At 39.6% G+C, this 19,150-nt stretch overlaps 1 protein-coding gene across 4 annotated transcripts in view; it reads left to right on the forward strand.

The window, feature by feature from the left end:
* MTTP (microsomal triglyceride transfer protein) overlaps positions 1-9,910 on the forward strand; it is a 98,572-nt gene extending 88,662 nt beyond the window's left edge. For all 4 annotated transcript variants that reach the window (XM_078068992.1, XM_078068991.1, XM_078068993.1 and 1 more), the window contains 3 exons: positions 4,212-4,336; positions 6,773-6,943; positions 8,657-9,910. In XM_078068992.1, coding sequence (XP_077925118.1) covers positions 4,212-4,336; positions 6,773-6,943; positions 8,657-8,828 — 468 coding nt within the window. In that variant the 3' untranslated portion in view covers positions 8,829-9,910. The remainder of the gene's footprint in view (positions 1-4,211; positions 4,337-6,772; positions 6,944-8,656) is intronic.
* The last annotated feature ends 9,240 nt before the right edge of the window (positions 9,911-19,150 follow it).

Consider the following 19,150-nt stretch of genomic DNA (forward strand, 5'->3'; position numbering starts at 1 on the left):
CAGTAATGTCATATATATTTCAATAGAACCGAAAGAAAAAAAGAGAAAATACTAATGCTAACAGAAACAAGAAATTATGGAGAAAATAACCTAAGCCCTTTTGTTTTTGATCAAAACTGTGTCTTATGGATATCCCTAGCTGCAAGGAAAACTGGTAAGTGTAGTTTTTCAAAGGGCACCTTGTCACTCTGAACCAGCCTATGTTGTAGTTAAAATGAATGAAGAGAAGGACAAGCAGCAGTACCTGTCATATCCCTTAATCCTCAAGGTCACATATGAAAAAACAGTTCTCAAATTATATCAGAATTTTGCATTGCACGTATCCATTACAGTATTAACTCTGAGGAGATGAATTCTTTTTTTGAGAGAGGGAGAGCATGTACATGCATGTGGCATGGGGGAGGGCCAAAGGGAGAGGGAGAGAATCCTAAGCAGGCTCCAGCACACACAGCATGGAGCCCGACACGGGGCTTGATCTCACGACCATGAGATCATGACCTGAGCTGAAATCAAGAGTTGGGCGCTTAACCGACTGAGCCATCCAGGCACCCCGAAGGGGAGATGAATTCTTAATGAAAAAATCTCTGAAGAAGGCATAAGAGTGCCGAGGAAGTGATCTACATTTTAAGACACAGGAATCATGACGGTTCCAACCCCATCTGTGTGTGCTCAGCTACCTATCAACAATCTCTGATGGTCAGAATTAGGCTGTAAACTTGATGAAAACACAGTAATCTAGATCAGGCTCAGCAGACTTTTTATGTAAAGGGCAGAAAGCAAATATTTTAGACTTTGTGGACCATATGGTCTCTATTGCAATTACTCAGCTCTGCCACTATAGGGTGAAAACAGCCCTCAGCAATATATTAACAAATGAGTGTGGCAGTGCTCCAACAAAACTGTATTTACAAAAACAGCAAGTGGGCCAGATCAGCCTGCAGGCCATAGTTTGCCAACTCCTGATCTAGATGATCTTGTAAAGTTCTTCTGTTCATTAAGAGAAGTCACCTAAGGTGTATTCTAAGGCAAAGATCATCCCGTGGCTATTAAAACATAACCCAATGTCTGTGTATTTCCTATTGGAGTACTTGGCAGATTAGGGGTTACTATACAAATAAGCTGTTTGACGCTCCCTGGTTCTGCAGAGCAATCCAGTAATGCCGTCCCGGCTTCAGAGGCACATACCACTCTAGGTCAAGTGCTGACATTGAAGGAAATTTTGGCAGTGGATAGGCTGTCACAGCCACCAGGGCAGATGGAATTACTCTGTGCTTACTCTCCCTCTCTCTTTTCGGCTAACTGGATTACTCTTCAGAGAAGGATGTCTGGTAAAGTCAGCTTAATAGGGAGATCCTCTTTATCCAGCAAAGAACATATTTTCCTGAATGGAAGCAATGGGATAATTTGTCAAAATATCAGTGTTTGAACTAAGAGACACCTTTGAGACCAAAGGTCCAAGATCAAGGGGTCACACTAGCTACAAATGTAAAGTATCTTGTTCCTGTAGCTCATAGGCAATAATTTAAATAAATATGCATTCTGGGTCAAACAAGGACATAAGCCTATGATCTTTATTATAATATTTCTCAGAACACTAGGAGACAAAATAGAGTTATGATTTTGTAATAGCCATGTGTGGTAATAGAAAAGTATCCTCCCTAGAGATAGTCTGGGTATTCATTCTGTCTCCATGTATGGCTAGCAGGCCTGGGTTCCTTTTAAATCTTCAGATATAATGCTTACCATGGAAGATTAGTAGGGGAATTAAATGAGATACCAAATGTAGAGCTTTGGGGCCACAGTAGGTCCTCAGAACTGTTAGTTCCACTTACTTTGTACCTTAAAAATGAGAACCACTGCACTATGTGGTTTAGTCCCTTTCACAAAGAAAGAGTGGTGTGTCCCTCTACAGGGTTCAGTGCTCTGTCCTTCAATGGGAGCTCAGGAAAATTCCTCTGTGACTACACCTAAGAGTTCTTCCATGGTCCCTTTGCATGAGAAAAATGCAATCTTCCCAGAGAGCCAAGGCACTCCTTAAAACCCAGACTGCAATGGAAATGCTCTCTCCCCACAAAAGGCACATTGTCTAAAATCTGTGAAATATTCTTTTCCATGGCACTTGGTGTGTTTTGATCTACCTAACGTATGGCCAGTGGGAAAGCCAAAGTCCACATCAAAGACTTTTTTTGATTGGGTGGACTAACAAGATTATAGTTTTCAAACTGGGGAGAGAGGAGAAGATCCAAAGAAAGAAATACTTTTTTTGTTATTTTTTTAGAGAGGGAGAGAGAGAGAGAGAGTGCATGTGCACGTATGAGTGAGCACATGGGTGGGGGTAGAGGGGCAGAGGAAGAGGGAGAGAAAGAATCTTAAGCAGGCTCCATGCTCAGCATGGAGCTCAATCTCATGACCCTGAGATCATGATCTGAGCTGAAATCAAGAGTCAGATGCTTGGGGGTGCCTGAGTGGCTCTGTCAGATGGGCATCTGCCTTCAGCTCGGGTCATGTCCCAGGGTCCTGGGATCGAGCCCCACGTCGGGCTCCCTGCTCGGCGGGGAGTCTGCTTTTCCCTCTCCCTCTACCTGCCACTCCCCCTGCTTGTACACTCACTCTCTCTGTCAAATAAATAAATTTTTTTTAAATAAAAATCTTAAAAAAAAAAGAGTTGGTGAGCACTGTGAAGTGTGCAAGACTGTTGAATTACAGACCTGTATCTCTGAAACAAATAATACATTATATGTTTAAAAAAAAAGAAGAAGAAGAAGATAGCAGGAGGGGAAGAATGAAGGGGGGGAAATCGGAGGGGAAGACGAACCATGAGAGACTCTGGACTCTGAGAAACAAACTGAGGGTTCTAGAGGGGAGGGGGTGGGGGAATGGGTTGGCCTGGTGATGGGTATTAAGGAGGGCACGTTCTGCATGGAGCACTGGGTGTTATACGCAAACAATGAATCATGGAACACTACATCAAAAACCAATGATGTAATGTATGGTGATTAACATAACATAATAAAAAAATAAAATAAAAAAATAAAAATAAAAAGAGTGAGAATCAAAAAAAAAAAAAAAAAGAAACCTATGTCATCTCTACCATCTCTCCCTCCACAAAACTTAAAATATATAATCAGCCACCCCCCACACCTGTAGCTGCAGCTCTTTCTACCAACGGGTCCTGTCCCTGCGCTATAATAAAGTCACCCTTTTGCACCAAAAAAAAAAAAAAAAAAAGAGCTGGGCACTTAATTGACTGAGCCACCCAGGCTACCAGAAGGAAATACTTCTAAGACAGGGCACACAGTAGGGTTCATTTGGGAACAATCACGATTACAGTGCAAATGGAGAACTCAAATCTTGGTTCTGTAGTTCATAGGCATTGGTTAAAATTTGGGCATAATTATTCTGGCTTTCTCAGGATAATTTGTGTTCCTTAAATATTAGTTATGATGCATGAGACAACCTTGCATCCGACCACAACCACATTTAGTTCTAGAGTAAATGTAGCTGTACGTATTCTTAAGGTTTTCTCCTAATGTGTCCTGAGTTCTATGTTAAGAACCTCACACTTTCATCCAAGTGTCTTTAGACTAAAAGTAGCTTCATGCCACAATGAGACTTTTTTGGTATACCTGGTTGTAAATCAAGGCCTTTAGCTGAGATTTCTTGCCATGTTTTTCAGAAAGTGGAGAGAATTCAGAGAGATCAATATGATCCTTTCTAGAAAGCAAAATCGTGGCATTTATAGTTGGGGAAAGCATGGCTTGTTTGGTCTGAGTAGGGCAGTTACATAAGGAAGTTAGTCATGCTGCCAGTTACCACGAACCTAAGATCTTTGGAGGGATATCAAAATTAAGGATACTGAGCCTTTTTTTCTCCAGAGCCATTATCTTTTCCAACACTGTTCCCAGACAATGTGATTGCAATCCAGCTGAAGAACTTTTCAGCCAACATCACCCCAGCTAATGTCCTCAGAAAATGCAAGACTTAAAGGCTAACTACTGACAAACCCATTGACTAAATACTTTAGCGAATCAACAGTCTACTTCCAGTGATCAAGATTAGGACAATGTGTTTCCAAGTCTAGAGAAAGACTCCAACATTAGCACAACTCAAGTGTTATTATCTATAGCAGGAGGCTGAACGTGCCTTTGGAAAGGGGTTGACTAAATTTGCTTATTGTTATTATTACTATTATTAAATATTTTTGCTTCTAGGAGCTTCAGTTGCAATCTGGACTAAAGGCGAATATGGATGTCCAGGGTGGTCTAGCTATTGACATTTCAGGTGCAATGGAGTTTAGCCTGTGGTATCGTGAGTCTAAAACCCGGGTGAAAAATCGGTAAGCATATGTATAATATTCTATGCAATGAACTGCAGAGATATGCTTCTGGAATTGTTTAGCTCTCTGACTTTTCAAAATCTATGTTTTCTATTTGTAATTATTAAATCATAGAGTCGGAAGAAACCATGGGAAGTCATTCTCTCCATAGCTTCTCATGAGCAGGCCAGTTATCTGATCAACTCAGCCAAGAATCATCATGCTTTTAAAGACATCTATCCACAGCCAGCTGGTCCCGTGGATGAGAAGTTCATCTTCTCTTGGTATTCCACTTCAGTAATTGACAATGTTGTCAGAAAATATGACTCCAAAGCAAACTTTTTAGTTTATCCCTCTTGTTGGGATTTTTTTTTTTTTTTAAAGATTTTATCTGTCAGAGAAAAAGAGAGAGCAGAAGCAGGGGAAGCTGCAGGGAGAGGGTGAAGCAGGCTCCCCGCTGAGCAAGGAGCCCAATGCAGGCCTCAATCCCAGGACCCTAGGATCATGACCTGAGCGGAAGGCAGCCACTTAACCAAGTGAGCCACCCAGGCATCCCTCTTGTTGGGATTTTAAATCTTTACTCCTTTGCTATCTTCAATGGAGAAAAATAAAAAGATGGTCACTTTTGTGCAGAATCAAAGTCTTAAATATTGAAAGTCCTTAAGTTTTTTCATTAGCATTCTTTTTTCTAAACAAAATGTTCTCAGCTCCTTTAGTTTTTCTAATGTACGTGTCGAATCAAATGGATGTGTTTTATTTTGAGTATAAGACAATGTTTCTGAACCAGTGTGATAATCAGAAGAATTATTCTTCCGTTTGTTGTGGAATTGAAGAAAAGGAAATGGAAGTGCAATTGATTTTTACCTTTTTTTGATATTTAAAGATATGGTGGGGCAGAAGTGAGATAGGAGTGATAAAATTAAAGTTTTGATTTCTATGAAACTGTGGCTAAAGGAATTGAGAAATCAAAAGGCAGCACATTTTAATGTGAAAGGTGACCCACAGTGTTACTAAAAGGAACCAAAGAAGAGAAATGGAACAGGCCATCAGAGGGATCAGCAGTGTAATTTAGGGCTTCCGGGTGAATCTGTCTTCTTCTTTTTTGAAGTATTTTCTAGATAGAAGTTCCCCCAAATTAAATGGAATTGAATTCTTTGCAGAAAGAAATCAACAAGAGCCACACCCAAAATTATCTGGATTTTTATTTTTATTTATTTTTATTATTTTTTTTATTAACATATAATGTATTATTTGTTTCAGGGGTACAGGTCTGTGATTCATCAGTCTTACACAATTCACAGCGCTGACCATAGCACATACCCTCCCCAGTGTCCATCACCCTGCCACCCCATCCCTCCCACCCCCCTCCACTCCAGCAACTCTCAGTTTTTTCCTGAGATTAAGAGTCTCTAATTATCTGGATTTTAAAAAAGGACACAGTATCCCTAAGAATCTACCAGTATCCATACTGTAGCCAATCTATCTTTAATTTTTCATTTGTTCATTTAAAAAATATCTCTTAAGCCTTTGTTGAGTGTAAGATATTAGAAGGTATGGTAAGGGATTCAGGGACTTACATGAAACCACCTCTGACCTACTTTTACACCGACAACAACAACAGCGGGGACTTTAATTTGCACAGCCAACTTTGATAGTATCCTTCTATCAGAAAAGCCTGGGCACAGAAATCTGTTTTAATTGGGGAAGTAATTTCCCACAGTTTCATTTAAAGTCTACAATTAAATTAGAGTGATCCTAGAGGTAAGCCTTCTACTGGGATTGTTTATCCTCCTCATCATCATCCAAGCCACGTTCCCTCATCAACGCAATCTGCCTACCCAATTCTCTAGGCAACTATTGGGGAACCCACCATATTTGTCCTTCCTGGGGCAATGCATTGTACACGCCCCACTGTAGGAATAGTTTTTGGTGACACAATATTTTTTCAAATATCTTGGCAACCATAGACTTATGTCTCTGGGGACCCTTTGGAGAAAGTAATGAAATGGAATAGAAAAAGCTCCAAAGAAGCCCACAGAGAGATAGTTACTAAGAAAATTGTTATGAACGTCAGCTGTCTTTGTGAGTTTAGGCTTTGTTTTAAGCTAGCTCAGGTATTTCTGACTTCCTGAAAGGATCAGGTTCCAGGCACGTTTTCCCCTTGGCCCTTGGTATGCCCATATCACATAGTAGTACCTGCTAGACACTTCATTCCCACATCTGGAATTGAAGGCCATGGGTGGGCGCAGGGGAAGGGCAGGCTTCACTGCCTCATCACAGGGGCTAATCAGGCCCTGATTCCCAGCAGAACTCTGAGCACGTTTAGGTCACATAGTAGTCTTTTACATGGTTCCTTCCAGTTGTGAGTTCAGACCCTGTGAAATTAGAGCTATTGGTCTAGATCAGTTAAATGTGATATTAACAAGGTTTTTTTTTTTTTTTGGCCTAAATCTTTAGGGTGGCTCTGGCAATAATTGGCAGCATCACCGTGGACTCTTCTTTTGTGAAAGCTGGCCTGGAAATCAGTGCAGAAACAGAAGCAGGCCTGGAGTTTATCTCCACGGTGCAATTTTCTCAGTACCCATTCTTGGTTTGCATGCAGATGGACAAGGATGGAGTTCCGTTCAGGTAAGACGCAGTGCTCATGGAATGTTCCTGGGCAGTCCCCAGTTCACCAGAAACTTACGCCCAGTTTTGAGCATTTAGTTTTCAAAATGGTAAAAATACAGTGAAACATAAATTTCCTTTAAATAAATAAAAGAATAAATGATAAGGCTTAAAAAAAAGTCAGTTTCTAGGATACCAAGAAAATATGAGGACTAGTTCATTTGATTCTGGGGATAATACTGAATTCTAGTCCAGAAATAATTTATGAAGGTAACAAAGGGATTTGATTTACCCTAAGAGTTGCCATGTAGTTTCAGCAAAAATAGTGGACATATACTATCAGCTAACTTCACAACTGTCTCCTAGACCGAAGATTCAAAACAAAACACCTGGCAATCAATTACCATGGTTTAAGAGCCCATATTAATTCATAATTTTTAGGTAATCATACAACAGCAACTTGATCTTGTTTAAGTTTTGGCTTAAGCTTGAGAGTTTGAGATTTTGAATTGAAAGAAAACATTTTCAGTAGAATTCTTAGTGTCTCAAATATCAAATATATGATCGTTCATGTAAGCTACCTATCACTTCTTCTACCCTACAGCTTCTCATTTACACTGTGTCCTTTGAATCTTATAATGGTTATTTATAACAATACTATCACATGGAAGTAGAATGCTTTGGTTAGCATTGACTCTTCTGTTAGTTGTAGAGGTCTCCCTGACACATTAACCACGAAGGCAATTGGTATATTTAAAACAGCAAGCATATCTTACATCATCTCCTTTGATAAGTAGACCAGAGTTAAGCACCTTCTTTATTGTACTGACATTTCATGATTCATATGAGGAATGTATAAATGATATCAGTACAAATAGGAGTAGGTTATATATTTTTTTTTTTTTTTAAGATTTTATTTATTTATTTGACAGAGAGAGACAGCGAGAGAGGGAACACAAGCAGGGGGAGTGGGAGAGGGAGAAGCAGGCTTCCCGCCGAGCAGGGAGCCCGATGCGGGGCTCGATCCCAGGACCCTGGGATCATGACCTGAGCTGAAGGCAGACGCCCAACGACTGAGCCACCCAGGCGCCCCAGGAGTAGGTTATATTTTTACAGAATGAAAGATAGTGGATTATAATCAGAATATTAAGCTGTTGTTAACTTATATTAACTTATGTTTAGAATAAACCTCCATTAATGAATTAAAAAAAAAAAAAAAATCAACCTCCCAGTGGGCAAAATGCAGTGACCACCAAGCCAGGCTCACGGCTAACTGGTTTCTTTCCACATTCCACTTGGCCCAGAGCTCTAGGAATGTTTGCCTGTCAGCCTTCTCAGCCTAAATCCAGTTGGACTTGCTAATTACTCAAAAGGGGAGTGCTCCCAAGGTGGGGCTCCTGGAATGAGGGGTGGGAGACATAGCAAGGCCTGCAAAGCTTAACAGCATCTCCAAAAAGCTGAGAGGAGTTTCGTCCTTCATTCTAGAAAAATGCGTGGCAGGACTCCTATATTCTAGGCATTCAAAGTATATCTGTTGCTGTAGAAATAAATGGGAAGAAAACAATGACCCCATTCATGGGAATGGAAACTGGTAGTCTTTGGCACTCCCATCCTTTCTCAAATTGCTTTGAAACAGAAGCTTCAAGCGTACATGCAGTCAGTAGCTTGGCTCTGAGGGCTGTGGGGTCCCTTTAATATGTGTGTAATTTTGTTATTGTTGCTGTCATTATGCAGGCAATTTGAGACCAAGTATGAAAGGCTGTCCACAGGCAGAGGTTACGTCTCTCGGAGAAGAAAAGAAAGCCTCATAGCGGGATCTGAATTTCCGCTCCACCAAGAGAACTCTGACATGTGCAAGGTGGTGTTTGCCCCTGAGCCCGCGAGTAGTTCTGGCGGTTGGTTTTGAAACTGATTGGTGAGGTTTCACTTGGATCTGTCTTCCGAGAAGGGATACAATGTGACATGCCTGTATACTTGCTCTCTGAGAGCACAGTGTTTACATATTTGTCTGTATTTAAGATTTTTGTAAAGAGCTCTGAAAAACCTCAAATGATTAAATTTGGGCCAATTCCGTATGCTACCGATAGTGTCATCTTGGGCCAACATATGTGACACTTCCAGCAACATGCTTGGTTTGGGGACCTCTGTCAAATCCCATTTGGTACAGTGAGAAGAGTGTTGTTCTGAGAAGAAATAATTATCTGTAAAACACAAAACAAAACACACGTACCCTCAGGAGAACCCAATTTTGTTTCAACGATTTTCAATCAGTGTGTAGGAAGTCCCCCATAGGACCTTACGCATGGCTTGTTTCTACCAAATATGTTGCCCAATCAGGGGGAAAAAAAAGACCTCTTGGGGGGAAGGGATAAGACTTTTTAAAGACTTTTGTCACAGCTTCAAGAGTGGATATTTATCTCTTTTATCATGAGTTTTACTAAGCATTGAGTTAGGAGGCACACAGAATTAAAACACAGCATCATCTTTCCGCTGACCGCAGGGTCAGGTTGCTAGAAGAAAGCCATTTTGCCCTCTGCCTTCTGCCCTGCGAGAATATTGGACTTAGCACATAAGAGTTAGAAATACGACACTCTCTTTCATAAGGGACATTTCATATGTTCATTATTTTTTCTTTCATTCAAGTGTTTTGTGGTGGATGTTCTAGTCTGTTTGACTACAGTCTGTTCAAAAACCAGAATGGCCAAGAGAATTTAATACTGCTTTTAGAAACTGATGGATTTGGATTTCTAAAATACGAAATCAAGAAAAGATCGTCTTTATTTGTACAAATTAAAAGAGCCATGTTAAATGTTTTCAAATGCCTATTAATAAACCAGATGTATGTGTTGATGGTGATAAACTCAAAACAGATAACAGGTGCTCCTTTGTCCATTAAGTACACACACACACGCAATGGAAGTTTAGCTAGCCCACCACTGGTTGTAAATTTTAAATGATGTGTGATGAAATAAATATATGGACATCCTATTGAGTTGTCTTTGTCTTCCATTACTTTGAACACCACATTTCTCTGTTTCTGCCACTTTCTGAGCTCAGCCACATACATGATTAGGCCTCTGCCACTCTATAGGACAGGCTGGATTCTCTAATAGGAGGTCAGAGCCCTGTGGAATATGAGCCACAGATTACCAGCAGTCAGAACCTCTACAGTACCTGTAAACTTGAAAACGAGCTCTAATTCCAGTTTTCATAAGGCTCTGGGCTGGTACCTTTATTGTGATGTTACTGAGAAGAGAGGAATCAAAAACTGAAGGGGGGTGGATTGTAATGGGTGGTGGCATTGGCCTTGGAAGAAGCACTCTGTAAAGCTACTCATGCTACAGCAAAAGCAAGTTGACCTCGGGCACTAAGCCAAAGATGTCATGGGCCAAGGAACCTCAGCCGTGTGATGCTTAACACATCACAACTGCTTCTGTAAAATGCAAAATAGTAATTTACTCAAGAGCGATGAATGTGACATCCTGGACATTAGTATTATGCCACTTCCCAGCAGCTTGTGTGCCTGGCCCAGTCAAACACGGCTGCCCATTTGGAGGATGGATAGCACTTAGCAACTCTAACTTGCTCCAGAGAAACAAGAAACCTGAAGCACAGGACAAACACTGATTCCTTTCTGGATGAACAAGGTAGAAATCTAAGAGGGCTGGAGTGATTGTCCACGTTTTGAAATGACATCCTGGAGCCAGAAATATCACTATAAGCCTCTCTTGCCGTCTCTAATTCTGACCACTTCACTGTTTCAAACATCAGTGTCCAGACAGCTTTGTCCTCTGCAAAGGTGTCTGCCGGAGAAATGCACTGCCCTCGGACGTGAGTCCTCTGCTCTGTCAGCTTCCTCCTGCAAACCTGAAGGATTTAGCCTGGCTGCATTTCTTCTGTGAAGTGCCTACTACCATTCCCTGTATCTGTTAGATCTCTGCCCACGACAGTTTGCTCCCTGCCTCTCTGAACCTGACCGCCTTCAGAAATACCTTTATTTACACTTACACTTATTTAGTGCTTGTTATGTGGCAGGTATTTTAAACATCATATATATATTAAATTATTTAATTCTCACCGTAACTATATTGAATAGGTAGCATTATTATTTCCATGTTATAGATCAGCTCTGTCCAATAGAACTATAAGGTGAGCCACAGAAGCAATTTTAAATTTCTAGTAGTGACTTTAAAAAAATAAGCAGAAACCAGTGGAATGAATTTTAATAATATATTTCTAATCCAATACATGCAAAGTATTATATCAACATGTAATAAATATAAAAAGTATTAATGGGATATTTTGGGGGGAGGATTGGATCTTTGAGTGGTGGTATATAATTTGCATACACTGTAATAACACATCTCAATTTAGATTAGCCACATTTCAAGTGTTCAATAGCCCTATATGGCCAGTGGTTACTGAATTGGATGGTACAATTATAGATGGAGAAACCGGGGCATAGAAGACATTTAATTTACCCCACAGAAGACATTTTCTCAGCTAGAAAATGGTAAAACCAGGATTCAAATATAAGTGGTCTTTCCCAGGACCTGCTCTGTGAATTCACTATACTATATTTTCCAGATCATTTTGGTTTTTAAAAATTTGCTGCTAGAAGAATCCAGACAGTAGTTATGAAAATGGCCAACGTGGGACAGTAGTGATAAGGCTTTAAGCTGTATTACAAAATTCTAGAGCCAGTGCCCTTTCTCTGTGGGTCTTGTGTCTCCTTCTCTGATAGTACCAGGAGTCCTTGTCCACTTAGAGACCTCTATTTTTATTCTTTACCAAGTAACCCTTCCTCCATGAAGAGTATTACAGTTTTAGCTTTAAATTTAGGTATTTGATCCATTTTGAGTTAATTTGTGTATATTGTGCTTAGTAGGGGGTCCAAATTTGTTTCTTTGTATTTGGATATCCAATTGTCCCAGCAGCATTTGTTGGAAGATAATTCTTTCCCATTGAATTGTTTTAGCAGTTTAGCACTGCTTAAAATCGATCGACTATAAACAATCATTTCCGGATGTCAGTTTTATTCCATTAAACCATATGTCTGTCTTTATGCCAGTAGCACACTGTCTTGATTACTGTTGCTTTGTGGTAAGTTTTGAAATTGGGAAGTGTGAGTTCACCTACTTTGTTCTTTTTCAAGATTGTTTTGGCTTTTGTGAGTCCCTTGAGTTTCCATATGGATTTTAAGATCAGCTGGTCAATTTCTACAAAGCTAGCTAGGAATCTGATAGGGACTGTGTTGAACTTGTGTATCAGTTTTAGGAATATTGCCACTTTAATGTTAAATGCATGAACATGGGGCATCTTTCTACTTACTTAAATCTTCTTTAATTTCTTTCAATGGTGTTTTATAACTTTCAGGGTATAAGTTTTACACTTTTTTGTTAAATTTATCCCACACGTTTTATTCTTTTTGATGCCATTATAAATGAAATTGTTTTCAAATTTCAAATTACTCTCAGATCTGGGTTGTTCATTGCAAGTGTACATACATACAGTTGATTTTTATATATTGATTATGAATCCTGCAACCTTGCTGAACTTACTAGTTTTGGTAGGTGCTTCGGACTTCTTACGTAAAAGATCATGCCATCTGTAAACAGAGATTGTTTTACTTCTGCCTTTCCAATCTGAATTTCTTTAATTTCGTTTTATGGCTAGATTGTCCTGGCTAGAATCTCCAGGACACTGCTGAATAGGAGTGGTGAGAGTAGTCATAGCCAGGATGACAGTGCTCATGAAGACGGTGATGGGGAGTAATAGCAATGATCGATAGTCATGATCACAGAACATAAAAAGGAAGGCTCACATCATTTGGGAATGGCTCTGGTTCTGTTTTCACTAAGTAATATAGTTGAAAATTCATAATATCGTATTTGAAAGCTTAAAACATTTCAATAGTCTAAATGCCCTCCCTAAATACAGGGTGGGGGAGCAGAACTTGAGGTGTCTATCCTGGCATTAAGAATCTTCCAGATTCAGATCAACTGAAGCTTCACTACTCTTCATCGGTTTAGTAGTTAACTAAAAATCAGTGGGGGTGTCAGGGAGTGAGACAGGGAGGCCTGGTTTGGAATTCTAGTTCCACCACCTGCTGGCTGAATGATCTTGGGCATGTGACTCCATTGTCATCTCTAGCATGGGTATGATAATCTCCGTTTCACTGGGTTAAGTTGAGATAATGCATGTAAAGTACAGTGCCAAGCATAGAGTAGCATTTGATAAATGTTTTCTACTATCATTAATGCTATTTTTAATATTAGAGATGTAGTGAGCAGTGTTCTTACTTATCAACAATCAGCTTTGATCTTATTTATTAGCAAAGAGGTTCATTGGCACTTTATTCTACCTTTACCTTGCAACTAGTTGGAGAGCACAGTGGTCCTCTAACTCTTGGGGCTTAGTGCAGTATGGCTTGGATATCTAAACCTCTTGTATGCAGCGTGCAGGAAGGCGGGAAGCAGGGCAGTACAGCAGTGAGGGCGATATGGGGTAAGATACTCCTGCATACCTGCAATCTCACCTTTTCCACATGCTCCTGCTATATAAACCTCCCAGCCTCTCAGCTTCTTCATCTGTAAAATGAGCAGCCACTCATAGGTTGTTGTAAGGATGATGTAAGGTAATGGGCTAGTGCCTGGCATGTAGCATGCACTTAGTAAGTATTCCTTAATATTAACTTTTAATACGTGGTCCTATAGAACTCCTGAATAAAGCAACATTTTGTATTCTGACTCTATGGAGTGAATCTATTTTCTGAGCATCATGGATTTTAGGGAGATTACCAGGTTTGCTTATTTGCTTATCATGAAATCACTAGTTTCACCTTATAAAAACTATTTTCATATTTTGTAACAATGTGACTTTCACCCACTTCTCCACATGCCCAAGTTGACTTCAGATTTCACTGATTCTTTCCTTACCAAATTGCTTTGCTTTTGTTCTCTGTGGCTGTGATAATTACCAAGAGGAAAGAGTAAGTATTTTCATGAGAAAGCATAGAATGAATCTAAAATTCAGCCATAAAATAAACAAGTTCCAGTAGAGTTCTTGGAGAAAATAGTAAGAGGACTCCACATCATAAATGAAATGGACAGCATTTTGAGAGGGAAGAAAACACTGGGAAGAAGACTGAATCTCAGCTCAGTCCTCATCCTCCTTCAGGAACTTGAACACAATGTCCTGTGTCTAAACTTCTACCTATTCTTACTCACCACCCCCCTCACTATCAGGTTCTCTTTCTTTGTCAGGGACCCTGCAGGCACAGAGTCGCTGTGTGAAACGGATGGCACAATCAACCTGGGTAATTTGAGAAGAGCTCAATAAATGTTATAAAGATAGAAGCAGGATGAAGGGAGGCCACAACGGATGGTGCAGAACGCTGAGGCTCGTAACAATAGGGAGCATGAAAAGTCAAGGGAGAGAGTAATCACTGGAACCCAGAGAACATGAACTATATGGAGCTATGGCTTTGAATTAAGGAACACAAGCAGCCCTCCCCCACATCCCCCAGAGGTAACCAGACACAAACACTGTGACCTCAGTTTCTTTTCTCCCTCTGATCTCCTGTCTGTGGTACCCCCTGGCTGAAACCAACCAGAAGCCAGAGGTAAGATTGCCTATTGATCCAGACTAACTGGAATGGTGTTAAGGGTAGAGAGGGGTTTGGAAGGGAAGAGGGAAAAAAATCCAGCCCAAGTTTACATGATAAGTCCTTCCATATAATTTATTAATCAATTTAATCAGCCATCTTATACAACATGGTGGGTCTATCAGGATCAAGAAATGTACTAGGTTTTAAAAAAAAAAAGTAAAACAGGTTGCCTCACCTCAAGAAAATTGGTGAGGTGAGGGAATTAATACAGCTAAAAATAATTTTAGCACAATGCTATAAATGTTGTTGAAAGAAATGTGTTCAATATCTTCAGAGAACATAAAGGAGAGAAAGATAAGGAGGTCAAGAAAGATCAAGGAGGTAAAATTTGAGCTGGGCCACGTGATTTCTTTTCCTCTATCCCAGCCACTAGTCAACCAGAATTGGCCTCTTCCTCTGGCTGTGTATCAGATTCCTTTACTATCCATGATATCTGAAACCCCAAAGTGAAGTGTGTCCTGTATACCTTCAGCTTGAGTGTGCAGATAAACAATTCTCACTCTCAGAGAACCTACTGTGTAACTGCATATTCTATTTGATGACGTTATAAAGGAATACAAAAATTTAGATCAATAAAAAGTCCATCATTGGTGGTACATTAGTTCATCATTTACCTTCCATCATGGGATTACAGCTAATCTAGAATGAATTTGTAATCATTTGCTACCCTCCTATTAATAAAAGTTTAATTTATTCACAGTTGACTTGGAACATCACATAAAACCTGTAGGCTATTTTCATCCTTCTATTTTTACTAGAAAGATTCCTGCCATAATCTTCTAGGATTACATGTAAAAGTTTTTCTCTGTTGGCCATGTGTTTGGTCTTCTTTGGAAAGATGTCTCTTCAGGTCCTCTGCCCATTTTTAAATTGGATTATTTGGGTTTTTTTGGTGTTGAGTTGTATAAGTTCTTTATATATTTTGGGTATTAACCCCTTTTTGGATATGTCATTTGCAAATATCTTCTCCCATTGAGTAGGTTGCCTTGTCATCTTGTTTATGGTTTCCTTCACCATGCAAATGAAAAGATGCTTAACATCACTAATCATCAGGGAAATGCAAATCAAAACCACAATGAGATATCACTTTACACCTATCAGAATGGTTTGAATAAAAGAGAAATAAGAAGTGTTGGTGAGGATGTGGAGAAAAAGGAACCCTCCTGCACTGTTGGTGGGAATGCAAATTGGTGCAGCCACTGTGGAAAACAGTATGGAGGTTCCTCAAAAAAATAAAAATAGAATTACCATATGATCCAGTAATTCCACTACTGGGTATCTACCCAAAGAAAATGAAAACACTAACTTAAAAAAATTCATACACCTCTATGTTTACTGTAGCATTATTTACAATAACCAAGGTATGGAAGCAACCCAAGTGTCCATGGATAGATGAATGGATAAAGGAGATGTGAGATATATATATATATATAATGGAGTATTACTTGGCCATAAAAAAGAATCTTGCCATTTGCAACAACATGAGGGGACCAAGAGAGTATAATGCTAAGTGAAATAAGTCAGAGAAAGACAAATACCATGTGATTTCACCCATATGTGAAATTTAAGAAACAAAACAAATGAACAAAGGAGAAAGAGACAAGCAAAAAAACAGATTTTAAATATAGAGAACAAACTGGCCGTTACCAGAGGGGTGATGGGTAAGGGGATGGGTGAAATAGATGAAGGGGATTAAGAGTACACTTGTTGTGCTGAGCACTGAGTGATGTATAGAATTGTTGAATCACTATATTGTACATCTGAAACTATTATGACACTGTACATTAACTATACTTCAATAAAAATAGTTTGGATGTGTTCTCTCCAGATAGGTTCTAGATTTAAATTACCTGATTCCGAACAGTAATTTCTTTGACATCAGCCATAGCAACTTCTTTCTAGATATGTCTCCTGAGGCAAAGGAAACAAAAAGAAAAGCAAAAATAAATATTAGGACTACCTCAAAATAAAAATCTTCTGGACAGTGAAGGAAACAATCAACAAAAGTAAAAGGCAACCTATGGAATAGGAGAAGATATTTGCAAATGAGCTATCTGATAAAGGGTTAGTATCCAAAATATATAAAAAATTAATTAAGTCTAACACCCCAAAAATGAATAATACAATTAAAAATGGGCAAAACACATGTATAGACATTTTTCCAAAGAGGACATACAGATGGCTAACAGACACATGAAAAGATGCTCAACATCACTTATCATCAGGGAAATGCAAATCAAAACTACAATGATATATTACCTCACACCTGTCAAAATGGATAAAATCAACAACACAAGAAACAACAGGTGTTGGCAAGGATGTGGAGAATGAGGAACTCTCTTGCACTGTTGGTGGGAATGGAAACTGGTGCAGCCACTCTGGAGAACAGTGTCAAGTTTCTTAAAAAAAGTTAAAAACAGAACTACCCTACCATCCAGCAATCACACTACTAGGTATTTACCCAAAGGATACAAAAATACCAATTCAAAGGGATACATGCACCCTGATGTTTATAGCAACATTATCTACAATAGCCAAATTATGGAAATAGCCCAAGTGTCCATTGATTGGTGAATGGATAAAGAAGAAGTGGTACACACACACACACACACACACACACACACACACACACACACAGGAATATTACTCATGGCCATAAAAAAGAATGAAATCTTGCCATTTGCAATGACATGGATGTGCTAGAGAGTGTTCTGCTAAGCGAAATAAGTCAGTCAGAGAAAGAAATATACCATATGATTTCATTCATATGTGGAATTTAAGAAACAAAACAAACAAGCAAAGGGGGAAGAAAAAGAGAGAGCCAAACTAAGAAACACTCTTAACTATGGAGAACAAACTGACGTTTACCAGAAAGGAGGTGGGTGGGGATGGGGGAAATAGGTGATGGGAATTAAGGAGGACATTTGCTCTGATGAGCACTGGGTGATGTGTGGAAGTGCTGAATCATTTTATTGTATACCTGAAACTAATATTACACTGTATGTTAACTAACTAGAATTTAAATGAAATCTTAAAAGAATAAATTATCCAATTCCTTTTGTTAGTGGAAGTGAGTCACCATTCTATTTTGGGGTACCTAGCCCCACTGTTTTTTATACTTCTCCCACTCAGCTTGCCTGAAGATTAACCATGTAACCACAGTCATGGAGTAAGATGTGTGAGATGAATCTTTCAAATTATTGAGATATGAAGAGATGCCTAGCAATGATGTTCTAATATATTTCTCAGAAGACGTTAGCCCTTTAATGAAATCCGAGGGGGACATGAATACAAAACATTTATTGGAAGAGTAGACAATTTCTAAAAATTCAAATTATTAATGCCTTACCAAAGTCTCCCTCTCTTTTTATGACTTATCAAACATTTTAGATTAGGTGCACTTGTTAGGTGCCATGGACAGTTCTAGGTACTCATAGGTATCCGATCATTTCATTTTTTTTTTTTTAAAGATTTTATTTATTTATTTGACAGAGAGAGAGATAGCGAGAGCAGGAACACAAGCAGGGGGAGTGGGAGAGGGAGAAGCAGGCTTCCCGCCGAACAGGGAGCCCGATGTGGGACTCGATCCCAGGACCCTGGGATCATGACCTGAGCCGAAGGCAGACGCTTAACGACTGAGCCACCCAGGTGCCCTGATCATTTCATTCTTATAACAACCCTATAAGGTGGGAACTATTATTATACACTCTTTGTGCAGGGAGCACAGAGAGATTCAGTGACTTGTCTAAGACCTCACAGCTGGTAAAGAGCAGAGCCAGGATTTAACCCAGAAGTCTTCCTCTAGAGTTCAAGTGGTATCTACTCTACTCTACTTCCTACCCGGGGTCTAGTCTGAATCCCTAAGCCTAGAAATCCATTCCCCCTCCACACTCAGGTCAACATTTCATTGCAGCCTCATATGCACTACTCTTCATGAACAATACCCCTTCTGTTCCTGTACTGGGCACACTCTGAACACACCAACATTCAACTATTTCAGTTCCTCTGTTCTCATTTTCCCCTCTGCCTCTGCCCAAAAGAGTCTTAGCAAGCCCAGCTCCCACCACATTTCCTGCACATGGAGGCGGCCAGCTGCTGAGACACCTGCTTCCCAGGTATGCTTATTACCAATACCACCCACTTGGGAATTAACCGTACCAACTTGAGTGACTGCCCTTCTCCATTGTCTCATGTTATTAAGAAATTACTTCCATTATGTAAATATCTTATTTTCCCAAATAAAGTGTGAGCTTCTCAAGCTCAGGACTATGTATATAGTCCTTAGTATCCTTCACACAGTGTGAGATGTTCGGTAACTACTGAATTGTTCCCTATGGATGTCAGTGCATTTGTAACTTTCAGGATGTTCAGACTGCTTTCAGGATGGCCAAAGAGCCATTTGACATAGATAGATTTTAGTCAGATCCTCTGGAACAAATCAATTTACTCCCCTTTTATGGCCCAGTGCTCTTACACGCCCCTCAAAAGCAACAACAACAACAACAAAAACAAAAAACAAAGGAGCAAAAAATAAAGGCTGGATTAACTTTGCCGAAAAA

Source organism: Halichoerus grypus, chromosome 3 (assembly GCF_964656455.1).
Source record: "Halichoerus grypus chromosome 3, mHalGry1.hap1.1, whole genome shotgun sequence".
Lineage (NCBI taxonomy): Eukaryota > Metazoa > Chordata > Mammalia > Carnivora > Phocidae > Halichoerus > Halichoerus grypus.